A 17,302-nucleotide genomic window follows, 5' to 3' on the forward strand; every position below is an offset into this window, starting at 1 on the left:
ACAATGGTGTAGAGAGGAGGGGTTTAGATTTATTGGGAACTGGGGAAACTTTTGGGCTAGGGGGAGCCTATACAGGAAGGATGGGCTCCACCTAAACCAAAGTGGATCCAGACTGCTTGAATTAACATTAAAAAGTTTGCAGAGCGGGGGGTTTGTGATCCCAGTGTGCCTAAAACTGGGACTTAGGCTCCTAAATCTGGGGTTTAGGTGCTGAAGTCCCTTTGTGGTTCTGGGACACATTGTTCAGTCATTGTTAATGCCCACGTATAACCACATGCACGTAATAATATTCACTCCTGAATACACAACCATGCACACCTAGGCCTGGTCTACACTGGGTGTGGGGGTTGATCTAAGATAGGCAACTTCAGCTCGGTAAATAGCGTAGCTGAAGTTGACGCACTTAGATCTACTTACCGCGGTGTCTTCACTGTGGTATCTTCACTGCAGCAAGTCGATGGCTGACGCTTCCCCGTTGACTCTGCCTGCACCTCTCGCTCCGGTGGAGTACCGGAGTCAATGGGAGAGTGCTCGGTAGTCGATATGTTACATTTAGACTAGACATAATAAATCCACACACACCCCCGCTAGATCGATCGCTGCCTGTCGATCCAATCGGTAATGTAGACAAGCCCCTAGAAACACACGCACAATAATGACCATTCATAACAAACAGAATATGCTTCACTAACACATACATGGCATTATACATTCACAAATGCACATTCACATCATGTACATTCACGAAGACACACACAGGAATGTAAAACTCACATACACGTTGGTTACACTCAGGAACACACTCAGAATAATGTACACTGGCAGGTTTCAGAGTAACAGCCGTGTTAGTCTGTATTTGCAAAAAGAAAAGGAGTACTTGTGGCACCTTAGAGACTAACCAATTATTTGAGCATGAGCTTTCGTGAGCTACAGCTCACTTCATCAGATGCATACTGTGGAAAATACAGAAGATGTTTTTTATACACACAAACCATGAAAAAATGGGTGATTATCACTACAAAATGTTTTCTCTCCCCCCACCCCACTCTCCTGCTGGTAATAGCTTATCTAAAGTGATCACTCTCCTTACAATGTGTATGATAATCAAGGTGGGCCATTTCCAGCACAAATCCAGGGTTTAACAAGAACATCTGAGGGGGGGGGGGTAGGAAAAAACAAGGGGAAATAAGTTACCTTGCATAATGACTTAGCCACTCCCAGTTTCTATTCAAGGCTAAGTTAATTGTATCCAATTTGCAAATGAATTCCAATTCAGCAGTCTCTCGCTGGAGTCTGGATTTGAAGTTTTTCTGTTGTAATATCGCAACTTTCATGTCTGTAATCGCGTGACCAGAGAGATTGAAGTGTTCTCTGACTGGTTTATGAATGTTATAATTCTTGACATCTGATTTGTGTCCATTTATTCTTTTACATAGAGACTGTCCAGTTCGACCAATGTACATGGCAGAGGGGCATTGCTGGCACATGATGGCATATATCACATTGGTAGATGTGCAGGTGAATGAGCCTCTGATAGTGTGGCTGATGTTATGAGGCCCTGTGATGGTGTCCCCTGAATAGATATGTGGGCACAGTTGGCAACGGGCTTTGTTGCAAGGATAGGTTCCTGGGTTAGTGGTTCTGTTGTGTGGTATGTGGTTGCTGGTGAGTATTCGCTTCAGGTTGGGGGGCTGTCTGTAGGCAAGGACTGGCTTGTCTCCCAAGATTTGTGAGAGTGTTGGGTCATCCTTCAGGATAGGTTGTAGATCCTTAATAATGCGTTGGAGGGGTTTTAGTTGGGGGCTGAATGTGATGGCTAGTGGCGTTCTGTTATTTTCTTTGTTAGGCCTGTCCTGTAGTAGGTGATTTCTGGGAACTCTTCTGGCTCTGTCAATCTGTTTCTTCACTTCAGCAGGTGGGTATTGTTGTTGTAAGAATGCTTGATAGAGATCTTGTAGGTATTTGTCTCTGTCTGAGGGGTTGGAGCAAATGCGGTTGTATCGCTGAGCTTGGCTGTAGACAATGGATCGTGTGGTGTGGTCAGGGTGAAAGCTGGAGGCATGCAGGTAGGAATAATGGTCAGTAGGTTTCCGGTATAGGGTGGTGTTTATGTGACCATCGTTTATTAGCACTGTAGTGTCCAGAAAGTGGATCTCTTGTGTGGACTGGACCAGGCTGAGGTTGATGGTGGGATGGAAATTGTTGAAAAACATGGTGGAATTCCTCAAGGGCTTCTTTTCCATGGGTCCAGATGATGAAGATGTCATCAATATAGCGCAAGTACAATAGGGGCGTTAGGGGACGAGACCTGAGGAAGCGTTGTTCTAAGTCAGCCATAAAAATGTTGGCATACTGTGGGGCCATGCGGGTACCCATAGCAGTGCCGCTGATTTGAAGGTACATATTGTACGGGGGGGGAGGGATAGCTCAGTGGTTTGAGCTTTGGCCTGCTAAACCCAGGGTTGTGAGTTCAATCCTTGAGGGGGCCATTTAGGGATATGGGGCAAAAATTGGGGATTGGTCCTGCTTCGAGCAGGGGCTTGGACTAGATGACCTCCTGAGGTCCCTTCCAACCCTGATATTCTATGATTGTCCCCAAATGTAAAATAGTTATGGGTAAGGACAAAGTCACAAAGTTCAGCCACCAGGTTAGCCGTGACATTATTGGGGATAGTGTTCTTGACGGCTTGTAGTCCATCTTTGTGTGGAATGTTGGTGTAGAGGGCTTCTACATCCATAGTGGCCAGGATGGTGTTATCAGGAAGATCACCGATGGATTGTAGTTTCCTCAGGAAGTCAGTGGTGTCTTGAAGGTAGCTGGGAGTGCTGGTAGCGTAGGGCCTGAGGAGGGAGTCTACATAGCCAGACAATCCTGCTGTCAGGGTGCCAATGCCTGAGATGATGGGGCACCCAGGATTTCCAGGTTTATGGATCTTGGGTAGTAGATAGAATATCCCAGGTCGGGGTTCCAGGGGTGTGTCTGTGTGGATTTGATCTTGTGCTTTTTCAGGGAGTCTCTTGAGCAAATGCTGTAGTTTTTTTTTTGGTAACTCTCAGTGGGATCAGAGGGTAATGGCTTGTAGAAAGTAGTGCTGGAGAGCTGCCGAGCAGCCTCTTGTTCATATTCCAACCTATTCATGATGACAACAGCACCTCCTTTGTCAGCCTTTTTGATTATGATGTCAGAGTTGTTTCTGAGGCTGTGGATGGCATTGTGTTCTGCACGGCTGAGGTTGTGGGGCAAGTGATGCTGCTTTTCCACAATTTCAGCCCGTGCTCATCGGCGGAAGCACTCTATGTAGAAATCCAGTCTGCTGTCTCGACCTTCAGGAGGAGTCCACCTAGAATCCTTCTTTTTGTAGTGTTGGTAGGGAGGTCTCTGTGGATTAGTATGTTGTTCAGAGGTGTGTTGGAAATATTCCTTGAGTCGGAGACGTCGAAAATAGGATTCTAGATCACCATAGAACTGTATCATGTTCATGGGGGTGGAGGGGCAGAAGGAGAGGCCCCGAGAGAGGACAGCTGCTTCTGCTGGGCTAAGAGTATAGTTGGATAGGTTAACAATATTGCTAGGTCAGTTGAGGGAACCATTGCTGTGGCCCCTTGTGGCATGTAGTAGTTTAGAAAGTTTAGTGTCCTTTTTCTTTTGTAGAGAGGCAAAATGGCTTGTCTAGTTTTAGTAAAGTCCAGCCATGAGGAAGTTTGTGTGGAAGGTTGTTTTTTTATGAGTATCCATTTTTGAGAGCTCATTCTTTATCTTTCCCTCTTTGCTGTAGAGGATGTTGATCAGGTGGTTCTGCAGTTTCTTTGAGAGCGTGTGGCACAAGCTGTCAGCATAGTCTGTGTGGTATGTAGATTGTAATGGATTTTTTACCTTCAGTCCTTTTGGTACGTTGTCCATCTGTTTGCATTTGGAAAGGAAGATGATGTCTGTCTGTATCTGTACAAGTTTTTTCATGCAGTTGATAGATTTCCACTCCATACGGCTAAATGCAGTGCCTTGCATAATGGCAGGTTTCAGAGTAACAGCCGTGTTAGTCTGTATTTGCAAAAAGAAAAGGAGTACTTGGGGCACCTTAGAGACTAGCCAATTTATTTGAGCATAAGCTTTCGTGAGCTACAGCTCACTTCATCGGAAACACACACATTCATGCAAATTTATTCACTTACAGATACACCGTCAAAGCAAAGATTCAGAAATGGACACTTATAGTGGAATCTCACAAACAGATATAGGCCAGATCTACACTAGTCGGTTTTGCCATTTTAGAAATGACAGTTAGGGGTGACATTTCTATACTGGGTATTAGCGAGGGTAAACACAGTTCTACCAGCTGCATAAGCCTCATTTACACTATGAAGGTTTGCTGGTATAGCTATTTGGGCAAAGCTTTTCTAGCATACTCCTGACTTTATGTTGTCTCTCTCACACACACACACAAGAGTCTCCTCCACTCACTGCCAGTGGGCAAAATTCTTAAAATAACCTAAGAGATTTAAGAACCTAAATCTCATTTTCTAAAGCAATTTAGGCACTTAGGAGTCGAAGTCTTGTTGACTTTGAATGGGACTTAGGCTCCTGATTGACTAAGACACTTTTAAAAATTGACTTTGGCTCCTAAGTCACTTAGATGCTTTTGAACATTGCCTTGACTTTTACACAATTCCTATCTTAGAAACACAGTCAAGTGCCCAGGGGCTCCTTGAAGAAATACAGCTTCCTCCTGGGGCCCTCTTTGACCTTCTTGTTCCTCAGGCTGTAGATGAACAGGTTCATCAATGGCATCACCACCATGTGTAGGCCTTGCTGGAGCCCTAAGCATACTTGATGGGGTGAACCAAGGTAGACCTGGCCTTGGCAGAATAGTAACACACTAGGGGTCAGCTAACCAAGTAAGCACATTCCTGACCGGAGAGGTTGGTACAGGAAGCCACAGCTCTCTTAAGTAACTATGTAAACGCATTCCTAAGAGATGGTACTGGAACACACCGACCCCTTGTAAAGATAAGGAGGGGAATGACAGGATAATGGATGAGGATGTTTTGTTCAAACTAGCAGGTACGAGGATTAGGGTGGTAACTAACAACATCTGGAATGTAATATGGCACTTGTGTGTATCAGTGTATAAAAGGAGAAGTCATAAGAGGGGCATCTTTGTGCTAGCCGAGGGGAGAGTGTTCTGGTGCGTTGATTGAACCAGTACCATTGTCACAGGCATACATGTGTTAGTGCACCTCTTGCTCCTGTGGGGCGCTAGTAACATGCTTTGCTGACAATAAACCAGGCCGAGGGTCTTCGTCACCGAACCAAGCCTGTGGTCTTTCTTTATGAACAACATCGAGGTCTGCTGAATCAGCAAGCTGCATTCCCTGCTTGTATAGCTGACATTGGAGCTCCAAGAACAGCAGCACTGAGACGCCTTAACGACTCTCTGCAGCACTTACAACACTTCATGCTCCCCGATACTTCTTCCTGATGAATCTGTCCATCCTAGACCTTGGCTCCATCTTGATCCAATCATTTTCCAGAGAACAGCTTTGATCTCCTTGTTTCTTATGCTGTAGATGGTCGTATTCATCATTGGAGGCACCACAGAATAGAGAACAGACATCATGAGGTCCAGACCCAATGGAGAGCTGGAGGTGGGTTTTCAGGTAGGCAAAGATGTCAGGGCAAATAAACAAGGAGACCACAGTGAGGTGAGGAAGGCAGGTGGAGAAGGCTTTATGCCGGCCCTGCTCAGAGGGGATTCTCAGCACGGTTTTGAAGATTTTGAACATATGACACAGTTATTCAAACAAAGCAATCTCAAGACTAAGTATGCACCAAATGCAAGAATTCCAACATCACTGAGATGTGAGTCGGAGCAGGTGAGCTTGAGTAGTTGAGGAATTTCACAGAAGAACGGAGCCACCATGTTCCCATGGAAGGTTAACTCAAGTGTGTCAGTGCAGAACGGAGAATTCCACTGATCCGGGCGCTGGCTGCCATTTGAACACCAGCTGCCCTGTTCATTTCTCTCTCATAGAGCAGTGGTTGACAGATGGCAATGTATTCGTCATACACCATGATGGTGAGTAATGCTATACCTTCCGAAGCAAAGAACATAAAGAGAAAGTCTAGGGTGACACATCCAGAATAAGAAATCGACCTGGTGTTTAAGAGGGAGCTGGCCAAGGATTTGGGGATACTGACAGAGAAGGAGAAGAGATGTACGATGGACAAATTCATTAGGAAAAGTACATGAGGGGGTGAAGATGCTGGTCAAGGGCTATGACTATGATGATGAGAAGGCTCCTCATCCAGACACCAGATAAATCACTAGAAACACCATGAAGTATAAAATCTGCATCTCCTGAATATCAGAGAATCCCAGGAGAAGGAACTCAGTCATGGTGGTTCAGCTGGACATTTTCTTCCTCAGCACATTGTGTCCTGCTAATGGAGGGAAAGACAGGGCTACTGGTCGGGATCAGATTGACAGGGGGAAGGACCCTGATTCCCCTCTCAGTAATATCTCTTGATGGGAATGTCGAAGGAGCACAGAACTTGTAACTTCTATTGACTAGGAATTGCCACTGCGCCTTGCCTCACACATCTGTCAGGTGTGTTATCACACTAGTGTCAATTAACTTAGCACTCTTGAAGTCAATGGAGCTGCACCAGTTTACACCATCTGAGGATCTGGCCTAAGATGTTGCTTATGAAATACATTAAAAAGTGGAACAAATTACAACCCAAACCCATAAGACCTAGTAAAGATGGTCCCTCAGTTCTGGCAGGGAATAGACTAACAACTTGGGTACAGCTCTAAAATACTAAAATGGAAATACACTCTTATTCCCACTTTCCAGGGAAATACAACACAGTCTGACACCCACATCCTGTGATCTAACTTGTCTGTGAGAACATAAGAAAGGCCATACTGGGTCAGACCAATGATCCATCTAGCCCAGTATACTGACAGTGGCCAGTGCCAGATGCTTCAGAGGGAATGAACAGAACAGGGCAATTTTGAGAGAGCCATACCCTGTTGTCCTGTCCCAGCTTCTGGCAGTCAGAGGTTTAGAGACACCTGGAGCATGGGGTTGCATCCCTGACCATCTGGGCTAACAGCCACTGATGGCCCTATCTTCCATGAACATATCTTAGTCTTTTTCCAAAACAGTTATGCACAACACCCCATGGCAATGAGTTCCACAGGTTGACTATGCATTGTGTGTAAAAGTACTTCCTTTTCTTTGTTTTAAACCTGCAGCCTATTAATTTAATTGAGTGACCCCTAAGTCTTGTGTTATGTGAAGGGGAAAAATACATTTCCTTATTCACTTTCTCCACACCATTCATGATTTTATAGACCCTAATAATTTCCATTGCCCTTCTCTGTACCTTTTCCAATTCTAATATATCTCTTTTGAGATGGGGCGACCAGAACTGCTTGCAGTATTCAAGGTGTGGGCTTACCATGGATTTATATAATGGCATTATGATATTTACTGTCTTATTATCTACCCCTTTCCTAATGGTTCCTGTTAGGTTTTTTTGACTGCCGCTGCACATTGAGTGGATGTTTTCAGGGAACTATCCACGATGACTCCAAGATCTCTTTCTTGAGTGGTAACAGTGAATTTAGACCTCACCCTTTTTTATGTATAGCTGGAATTATATTTTCCAATGTGCATAACTTTGCATTTATCAACACTGAATTTTATCTGCCATTTTGTTGCACAGTCACCGAGTTTAGTGAGATCCCTTTGTAACTCTTCACAGTCACCTTTGGACTTAACTATCCTAAGTAATTTTGTATCATCTGCAAACTTTGCCACTTTACTGCTTACCCCTTTTTCCAGATCATTTCAACCATATGTTGAACAGCACTGCTCCCAGTACAGATCCCTCTCTCCACTTTGAGATTTACCTCTCTCCACTTTGAAAACTGTTTATTCCTACCCTTAGTTTCCTATCTTTTAACCAGTTACAGATCCATGAGAGGACCTTCCCTCTTATCCCATAACTGCTTACTTTGCTTAAAATCCTTTGTTATACAGGAGGTCTGACTAGATGAACACAGTGCTCCCTTCTGGACTTGGAATCTATGAGTCTATGAAACAAAAAATAAAACTAATAATAATAATAACAATACTATATTCCCATGATGTAATACTGAGTGATAAAAATAATAAAAATGTGTATGATAGTTGGCCTTGAGATCTGGACACCACTGTTGCAGGTAAGATGCAAAGAGCTCACAGTCTAAATAGACAAGACAGGCCAAGGGTAGGAAGGGAAACAGAGACCCTGAGTTGAAGCAACTTGTCTAAATTCACCCAGCAGATCACTGGCAAAAGAACCCAGGAATCCTAACACACAAGCCCCTTAGAAATGCCCAGCTTTATATGTTTTTGGTATGAGCCCTCTCTGACTGTGACTATGAGCATGTTATAAAATTGTTACCTGTTATTGATTTCCCTCACATAGAGTGTGTGTGTGGGCAGGGGGGACATACACAGACATGGACACACTGAGTGTCAAACATTTATGGGCTTAGACATATGGAATCATTTAACTTGGAGAGAGAGAGATTTATTGTATAATTTGTATTACCCTGACACCTAGAGGCCTCAGTCTTCTAGATGCTTCGCAAACACATAGTGAGACACAGCCTCTGTCACACAGAATGTATAATCCAAACACACAATGGAAGGGAGGGGAAACTGAGGCATGGAAAGGAGAAGTGACTTGTGCTTGGTCACACGCAGGTCAGCGGCCAAGACAGGAATAGATACCAGGTCTCCTGAGTACCAGTCCTGTGCCCCTAGCCATTGGATCACAGTCATTGCTTTATACACTTCTGCCTCTCTGTGAGTGTGATCACTTCAGTTTCTGGGAACATTTAGGAAAATACAATACAGACAGAAAGTAACTTTGGCCTCTGGGCCTCTGATCCTATGCTGTGCAGGGCTTCAGGGACTGAGTGCCTGAAAGCCCTTAGGAATAGGCATGGGTAAATATCCTTCCAACAGCACCAGAGTTAGCTACACACAGCTCGTCTGCAGAGAGCAACAGGTCTTAGAATTTTTCCAGCAGGCCAGCCTCAGTGTGAGGAGAGAACAGTTTCTCCTAATACGGTGATAGATAGATAGATAGATAGATAGATAGATAGATAGATAGATAGATAGATAGATAGATAGATAGATAGATAAAAGGAGTCTGGAGTTGGAGGAGAGAAGAGCTTTCACAACTCTTGGAGGATTTCACAAACACCGGCACAGTAAGTTTGCTGTTGCAATTAAATATATGTAGGGTTTCCAGAGGTGCCTTTTAAGGGAAAAATTGTAAATGGTTGTAAATGGACAATATGTATTTTTTCAGATTTTCAGTCTTATTTCAATTTGGACATAGTAAACTAAAGCAGCATAAATCAGAGGTTACCTTAGGAAACATCTATCTATCTATCTCTCTATCTATCTATCTGACAGGGCACAGTGAAAAACAAATAGTAGAATCTGTCTATCCATCTATTGCTCTAATTATTTGTTGTTACTACTGTCTTTCTCTCTGTCTATCTTTATGTTTGTTCTTTCTTTCTATCAGTTTGTTGTCACTTCTTTTGCTAGTTTGGAAATGTGTTGACTGGGATACACAAGGGAAAAAGAATCACAATGAGACATAACACATTGAAATCGAGTGGTTCTGTAAAACAAACTTAATTAAAACTCATCCAATCCCCCTTTTCAGACAGAAGATTATCGGTTAGATCTTGTCTACAAGGTGCAGTAGTTCACAGGAGAAGTTTGTATATTCCAGTGTGCACTAATATGTTGCACACTCAAAGCTCCCTAGTGTACATTGATGAATTTCTGTTTCAAGCAGTACTATATTAACATGCACTAGGGAACTTTTAATGTATGCCAGCAGGGTCCTCATGGGTCAGTTAGTGCACAACATGCTAGTGCAGACTAAGGCACCATGTAGACAAACCGTGAGAGTGTCTTCTTCTGTCTGGTTTCAGAGTAGCAGCCGTGTTAGTTTGTGTCTGCAAAAAGAACAGGAGGACTTGTGACACCTTAGAGACTAACAAATTTATTTGAGCATAAGCTTGCATGGGCTAAAACCCACTTCATCTGATGCATGCAGTGGAAAATATAGTAGGAAGATAGACATATACACAGAGAACATGAAACAATGGGTGTTACCATCCACACTGTAATGAGAGTTATCAGGTAAGGTGAGCGATTACCAGCAGGAGAGAAAAAAAACCTTTTGTAGTGATAATCAAGGTGGGCCATTTCCAGCAGTTGACAAGAACATGTGAGGAACAGTGGCGGGGGGAGGGGGAGAAATAAACGTGGAGAAATAGTTTTACTTTGTGTAATGACCCATCCACTCCCAGTCTTTATTCAAGCCTAATTTAATGGTGTCCAGTTTGCAAATTAATTCCAATTCAGCAGTCTCTCATTGGAGTCTGTTTTTGAAGTTTTTTTATTGTAATATTGTGACTTTTAGGTCTGTAATCGAGTGACCAGGGAGATTGAAGTGTCCTCTGACTGGTTTTGGAATGTTATAATTCTTGACGTCTGATTTGTGTCCATTTATTCTTTTATTATGTAGAGACTGTTCAGTTTGACCAATGTACATGGTAGAGGGGCATTGCTGGCACATGATGGCATATATCACATTGGTAGATGTACAGGTGAACGAGCCTCTGATAGTGTGGCTGATATGATTAGGTCCTATGATGGTGTCCCCTGACAGTACGAACTCAAGACAGACCATCACTGGGATCAATGGCAGTGAAATGTAGTACAAATAAAGAGAGCCCAGCTTAAGTGGTGTCCTGATCGTCACTGGATCTTGATCTTGCAGCAGTTCTACTACAAATGCTATTACTGCTAATAAAAATTATGTTCAGTATTGCCACATTTTTAAACAGAGATACAGTATGGTGTAGTGATTATGGGGGCTGGAGTCAAGGTTCTTGGGTTCTATTCCATTCCCGGCTCTCACCTGAGAGTATGATCTAGTAATTAGGGAAGGGTACAGCACCAGGACTCCTGGGTTCTATTCCCAGCTCTGGGAGAGCAGTGGGATCTAGTAGGTTAGAGAAGTGGAAGAGGAGTCAGAACTCTGGTGTTCTTTTATTCTGTTTTTGGTTGTGAGTGATGGGTCATGACTAGAACAGCCAACTGGGATTAGGGACTCTTCCTGGGTTGTGTTCCTGACTCTATAGCTGGGTCATCATGTGACCATGAGTGAGCCCTTTCACATCTGAGGTAGATGCTACTCCCATTTACAGCAGTATGAATGCAGAGTAATTCCACTGCTTTCAATGAAATTACTCCAGATTTGCACTGGTGTGCCAGACAGAAGAGTCTATCTCTCTGGTCTGCAGTTTCCCTTCTGTAAAATGAGGATAAGATTTACCTAACTTTATACATCTTTGAATGAAAAAGTTATACAAGGACCTACAAAGAAATTGGTCCTGGTTATAATTTCTTTCACCTTGGTCTCTATGTAAAAGAATAAATGGACACAAATCAGATGTCAAGAATTATAACATTCATAAACCAGTTGGAGAACACTTCAATCTCTCTGCTCACGCGATTACAGACATGAAAGTTGTGATATTACAACAAAAAAACTTCAAATCCAGACTCCAGCGAGAAACTGTTGAATTGGAATTCATTTGCAAATTTGATACAATTAACTTAGGCTTGAATAGAGACTGGGAGTGGCTAAGTCATTATGCAAGGTAACCTATTTCCCCTTGTTTTTTCCTACCCCCCCACCCCCCAGACGTTCTTGTTAAACCCTGGATTTGTGCTGGAAATGGCCCACCTTGATTATCATACACATTGTAAGGAGAGTGATCACTTTAGATAAGCTATTTGCAGCAGGAGAGTGGGGTGGGAGGAGGTATTTTTTCATGCTTTGTGTGTATATAAAAAGATCTTCTACACTTTCCACAGTATGCATCCAATGAAGTGAGCTGTAGCTCACGAAAGCTTATGCTCAAATAACTTGGTTAGTCTCTAGGGTGCCACAAGTCCTCCTTTTCTTTTTGCGAATACAGACTAACACGGCTGTTACTCTGAAACCTTTCACCTTGGTGTAAATCAAGAGTAATCCCATTCAGTCAATAGGCCTGATTATCTTCTCACTCAGCCAGTGTAAATCAGGAGTAACCCCATTGTAGTCAATGGGATTTATTCTCCTCTCTCTCACTCAGCCTAACGTAAATCAAGAGTAACTCCACTGGAGTCAATGAGGCAGATTCCCTCACCCCCATTCCCAGATTACATCAATCTTCACAAGATAAGGATCTGATCTTAAATCAAGGAAATTATGGTGGTTTACACAAAAGGACAAATATTTTAATAGTCTAATCCTGACCATTGTCCTTGTCCTTCCCTATACAGGCAGCTCATAAAGTACTGAGAAAGAAAATGTCCAACCGAACCACTGTGACCGCATTCCTTCTCCTGGGATTCTCTGATGTTCCAGAGGTGCAGATTTTATACTTCATACTGCTCTTAGTAATTTACCTGGCAGCACTGATGGAGAATCTTCTTATCATCACAGCCATAGCACTTGACCACCAGCTTCACACTCCCATGTACTTCTTCTTGATGAATCTGTCTGTTGTGGATCTTGGCTCCATCTCTGTCAATATCCCCAAATCAATGGCTAATTCCCTAACCCACACTAGGTCAATTTCCTATGCCGGATGTGTCATCCAGGTTTTTTTCCTTGTCTTCTTGATAGGAACAAACGTTTTCCTTCTCACCATCATGGCATACGACCGATACGTCGCCATCTGCCGACCACTGCACTATGAGAGAGTGATGAACAGGAGAGCTTGTGTCCAAATGGCAGCCAGTGCCTGGACCAGCGGTTGTCTCAGTTCTGCACTGCACACCGGGAACACGTTTTCGATAACCTTCTGTGGAGGCAACATGGTGGATCAGTTCTTCTGTGAAATCCCCCAGCTACTCAAGCTCGCCTGCTCTGACTTGTACCTCAGTGAAGTTCAGATTCTCACCTTTAGTGCATCCTTAGGCTTAAGCTGCTTTGTTTTAATAACTTTTTCTTATGTTCAGATCTTCAAAACGGCGCTGAGAATCGCCCCTGAGCAAGGATGCCATAAAGCCTTCTCTACCTGTCTTCCTCACCTCATTGTGATCTCTATATTTGTTTTCACTTGCATCTTTGCCTACCTGAAACCCACCTCTAGTTCTGCATCGGGTCTGGATCTCGTGGTGGCTCTTCTCTACTCCATGTTACCGTCAGTGATGAATCCAGTTATCTATAGCATGAGGAACAAGGAGATCAAAGCTTCATTGAGGAGACTGACTGGGTGGATGTTATTCACCAAGATTTAAGTATGTGTCTGTTAATAATCTTTTGCTTTGTTTCTCCTGGTCCATGTCAGTTATTTCCATAACAACACAATGCATACACAGAAGATCCAGTTTCTACTCTTGGCTGCATCAATGCAAATCCAAATTAACTCCACAGATGTCAATGCACTTGGGCTGATTTACACCATCAGAAGTTCTGGCCTAATAATGGAGTTAAACTGGTGTGCATTTTGTGAGAGGGAAGAATTGGGCTTTCATTCTGTGCCAGAGCAATGCCTGTTAAACTGCTTTGCCACTTATACCCATTTCAGGGTCACTTAAAAACAAGGAACTTCTTTCCCTTGTGCGCATAAATCAGGAGTGGTGTCAAAGGAGTCAGACTGGTGTAAATCTGGTATATGGGAGAGCAGACTCTGACCTCAACTCTGACCTCCGCAAACCGGTGTAGTGCCATTGACTTTGATAGAGCTTAACCAATTTACACCACCTGGGGTCTGGCCTCTTGACTTTAGTGGAGCTACATCCATTTACACCAGGTGGGGACTGGACTCATTGAGTCCAATGCCGTGATGCCAACTGACACAATCTGTGGATCTTACATCTACATTTGAATATCAAGGAGCTCATTCTATTTAGCTTAACAAAGAGATGGTTAAGAGGTGATTTGATCACAGTCTACAAGTACATACACAGAGAACAAATATTTGAAAATGCGCTCTTCAGTCTAGCAGAGTGGGTAGTACCAGGATCCAATGGCTGGAAGTTGAAGGCAAATTCAGACTGGAAATAAGGCATACAATTTTTAACTTTATTTGTATTGTTTTTGTATAAAATATAAACACATAACAAAACAAAACATTAATACATGCACAAGATGGAAATACAATATATATAACAAAATTCAATGTTCATTATTTGGAAAACCTGGAAAAAACAAAAGAAAAAACAAATACAACCCTGAACCCATAAAGATCATGCAGGGCATCAATTATTAAAGTGACTAAATAGATGAATAAATGAGTCATTTTTTTCCATTAATGCAGTTGTAGAGAGATCATTAAGGTAGTCTGTGTATGATGGAGGAAGTGCAGATTTCCATTTTCTCAAAATAACTCTTTTGGACACTAAAATAGTTACTGCAATCCGTTTCTTAATGTCAACTGGTAATACCAATTCATCCAGCACCCCTAAAATACACAAGCTTGGAGAAGGAAAGATAGCACCACTTTAAGTTTTTGAGAGAACGCTGAATATACATTTTTAGGCAGGTGTGTGAAATTTTTGGATGATGTGTGAAAGGTTGGCATGTGGCTGTTTGCATCTCCAACAGTCACTATGTGTTGCCAATCTTCCCTTAAACAAATGTTCTGGAGCCCAGAGGTACCTGTTTATTATCTTGTTCTGGAAGAATCACAAGGATAAAGAACTTGAATTATTTTTCACATTAAGCCAGATACCCTCCCAGGCTTCTGTTGTGATAAAAAGGCTAAGTTCTTTTCCCCATTTTTCTTTGAGGCTGCGATTGAGAGGGTAATGCAAAACATTAAGCCACCTACAATTCCTACAAATTGACTTTTTTCCCCATATTTCTTAACATGTTCTTCTAGAGGTGAAAGAGTTGAAACAGACCGATCATCCCCAATCCTTGCATGAATCCTTCATCATAGTAACTGAAGGAAAGAACTGTGAGACAGTAATCGCTGATATTTGTTACACTCGTAATCGAAGGATGCCAGTCTATTATCTTGTATTATATCTTCAATTTTTGTTCATCCTTTTTCTATCCAAATTGTCTTAAGCGTGGAATTGACCTTGATCCTGAGGCACCGGGTATCCCATAGTGGTACGAGAAGAGAATTAGTAAGATCAGATGCTGTAATCATCTTAGCCCTGGTCTACACTAGGACTTTAGGTCGAATTTAGCAGCATTAAATCGATGTAAACCTGCACCCGTCCACACGATGAAACCCTTTATTTCGACTTAAAGGGCTCTTAAAATCGATTTCCTTACTCCACCCCTGACAAGTGGATTAGCGCTTAAATCGGCCTTGCTGGGTCAAATTTGGGGTACTGTGGACACAATTCGACGGTATTGGCCTCCGGGAGCTATCTCAGAGTGCTCCATTGTGACTGCTCTGGATAGCACTCTCTACTCAGATGCACGATTGCCGTTGCTCTGACGCAGGGAGGGGCGACTGACGACACGGCTTACAGGGTTGGTTTACAGGGAGTTAAAATCAACAAACGGGGTGGCTTTACATCAAGGAGTATTTCAGGCAGGACTTCACGGAGGGTTCCAATAAGAAATGATGCACCTAAGTTATTGTTCTTATTGGAACAAGGAGGTTAGTCTGGCCTCTGATTGATACATGGCTAGATTTATCTCGCTGCACCTTCTCTGTGAGTGACTGCAGTGTGACCTAGAGGAATGAGTCCCCTAGACGGGGGGCGGGGGGAGGGTTGCAAATGAGTACAAAACAAATCTGGTCTATTTCTTGTTTTGATACACTCCATCTATCTTTTACATCTTCGGCTGGCAGCAGACGGTGCAGAAGGACTGCATGCCATCCACATCTCATGGCTGCTCGGCAGAAGATGGTACAATAGGACTGCTAGCCATCCTCATCTCTTGCCTGGCTGGCAGAAGATGATGCAATAGGACTGCTAGCAATCCGTATCACCTGCCTGCTCACCATAAGACGGTTCAATAGGACTGACTGCAGGACTAAAGAGAATGACCTGATCAAGTCACTCCAAATTTAGTCCCTGCGCCCATGTCTGCCCAGGCGCTCTTGATCGACCTCACAGAGGCGACCAGGAGCACCTCGGACATGACGATGGCGGCTACCAGTCCTATTGCACCGTCTGCTGCCACAAGGCAATGGGTTGCTGCTGCTGCTACTTTGTAGCAATTCAGTACCGCGTCTGCCAGCACCCAGGAGACATACGGTGATAGTTACCTGAGCGGGCTCCATGCTTGCCATGGTATGGCGTCTGCACAAGTAACTCAGGAAAAAAGGCGCGAAATGATTGTCTGCCCTTGCTTTCACGGAGGGAGGGAGGGAACGGGGGCCTGACGATATGTACCCAGAACCACCCGCGACAATGTTTTAGCCCCATCAGGCATTGGGATCTCAACCCAGAATTCTAATGGGCAGCGGAGACTGCAGGAACTGTGGGATAGCTACCCACAGTGCAACACTCCAGAAGTCGACTCTAGCCTCGGTACTGTGGAAGCGCTCCGCCGAGTTAATGAACTTAATGCACTTAGAACATTTTCTGTGGGGACACACACACTCGAATATATAAAACCGATTTCTAAAAAAACGACTTCTATAAATTCGACCTTATTCCATAGTGTAGACATACCCTTAACGCATTGCAGGATGCCCCATGTAGATGCAAAGATTGGATTTTTCCCTAAGGATGTGGGAATAGCCTAAGGTATATAAAAGAAGTGAGGGAACCAAATGGCATGGCTAAGCCTTTTTTTATCTCAAAGCAGGCCGGAGTGTATACAGAGCTACTGGAGGGGAACCAACTTACAATAGCACGCGTTTGAAATGCTAGGTAATATGGATACAAATCTGGCAACCCCATACCTCCAGTTGCCCAGGATTATTTAAGGATCTTGTGTGACAAGTGAGACGGTTTTTATCCCATCTAAATTTCATGGTAAGCCTATTTATTCGAGCAAAGAGCGAGAGAGAGACCTTGAAAGATAATAGGTTAATAATGACAGGTTTCAGAGTAACAGCCATGTTAGTCTGTCTTCGCAAAAAGAAAAGGAGTACTTGTGGCACCTTAGAGACTAACCAATTTATTTGAGCATGAGCTTTCGTGAGCTACAGCTCACTTCATCGGGCATCCGATGAAGTGAGCTGTAGCTCACGAAAGCTCATGCTCAAATAAATTGGTTAGTCTCTAAGGTGCCACAAGT

At 43.3% G+C, this 17,302-nt stretch overlaps 1 protein-coding gene across 1 annotated transcript; it reads left to right on the plus strand.

Annotated features, from left to right (window-relative positions):
* The first annotated feature begins 12,447 nt into the window (after positions 1-12,447).
* LOC140897484 (olfactory receptor 14A16) lies at positions 12,448-13,383 on the plus strand. Its single transcript, XM_073310215.2, has one exon. The coding sequence runs from the start codon at positions 12,448-12,450 to the stop codon at positions 13,381-13,383; it is 936 nt and encodes a 311-aa protein (XP_073166316.2).
* The last annotated feature ends 3,919 nt before the right edge of the window (positions 13,384-17,302 follow it).

Source organism: Lepidochelys kempii, chromosome 14 (assembly GCF_965140285.1).
Source record: "Lepidochelys kempii isolate rLepKem1 chromosome 14, rLepKem1.hap1, whole genome shotgun sequence".
NCBI classification, from domain to species: Eukaryota; Metazoa; Chordata; order Testudines; family Cheloniidae; genus Lepidochelys; species Lepidochelys kempii.

Coding starts and splice junctions, on each gene's coding strand:
- LOC140897484 (XM_073310215.2), top strand. CDS start 12,448: ATGTCCAACCGAACCACTGTGACCGCATTCCTTCTCCTGGGATTCTCT.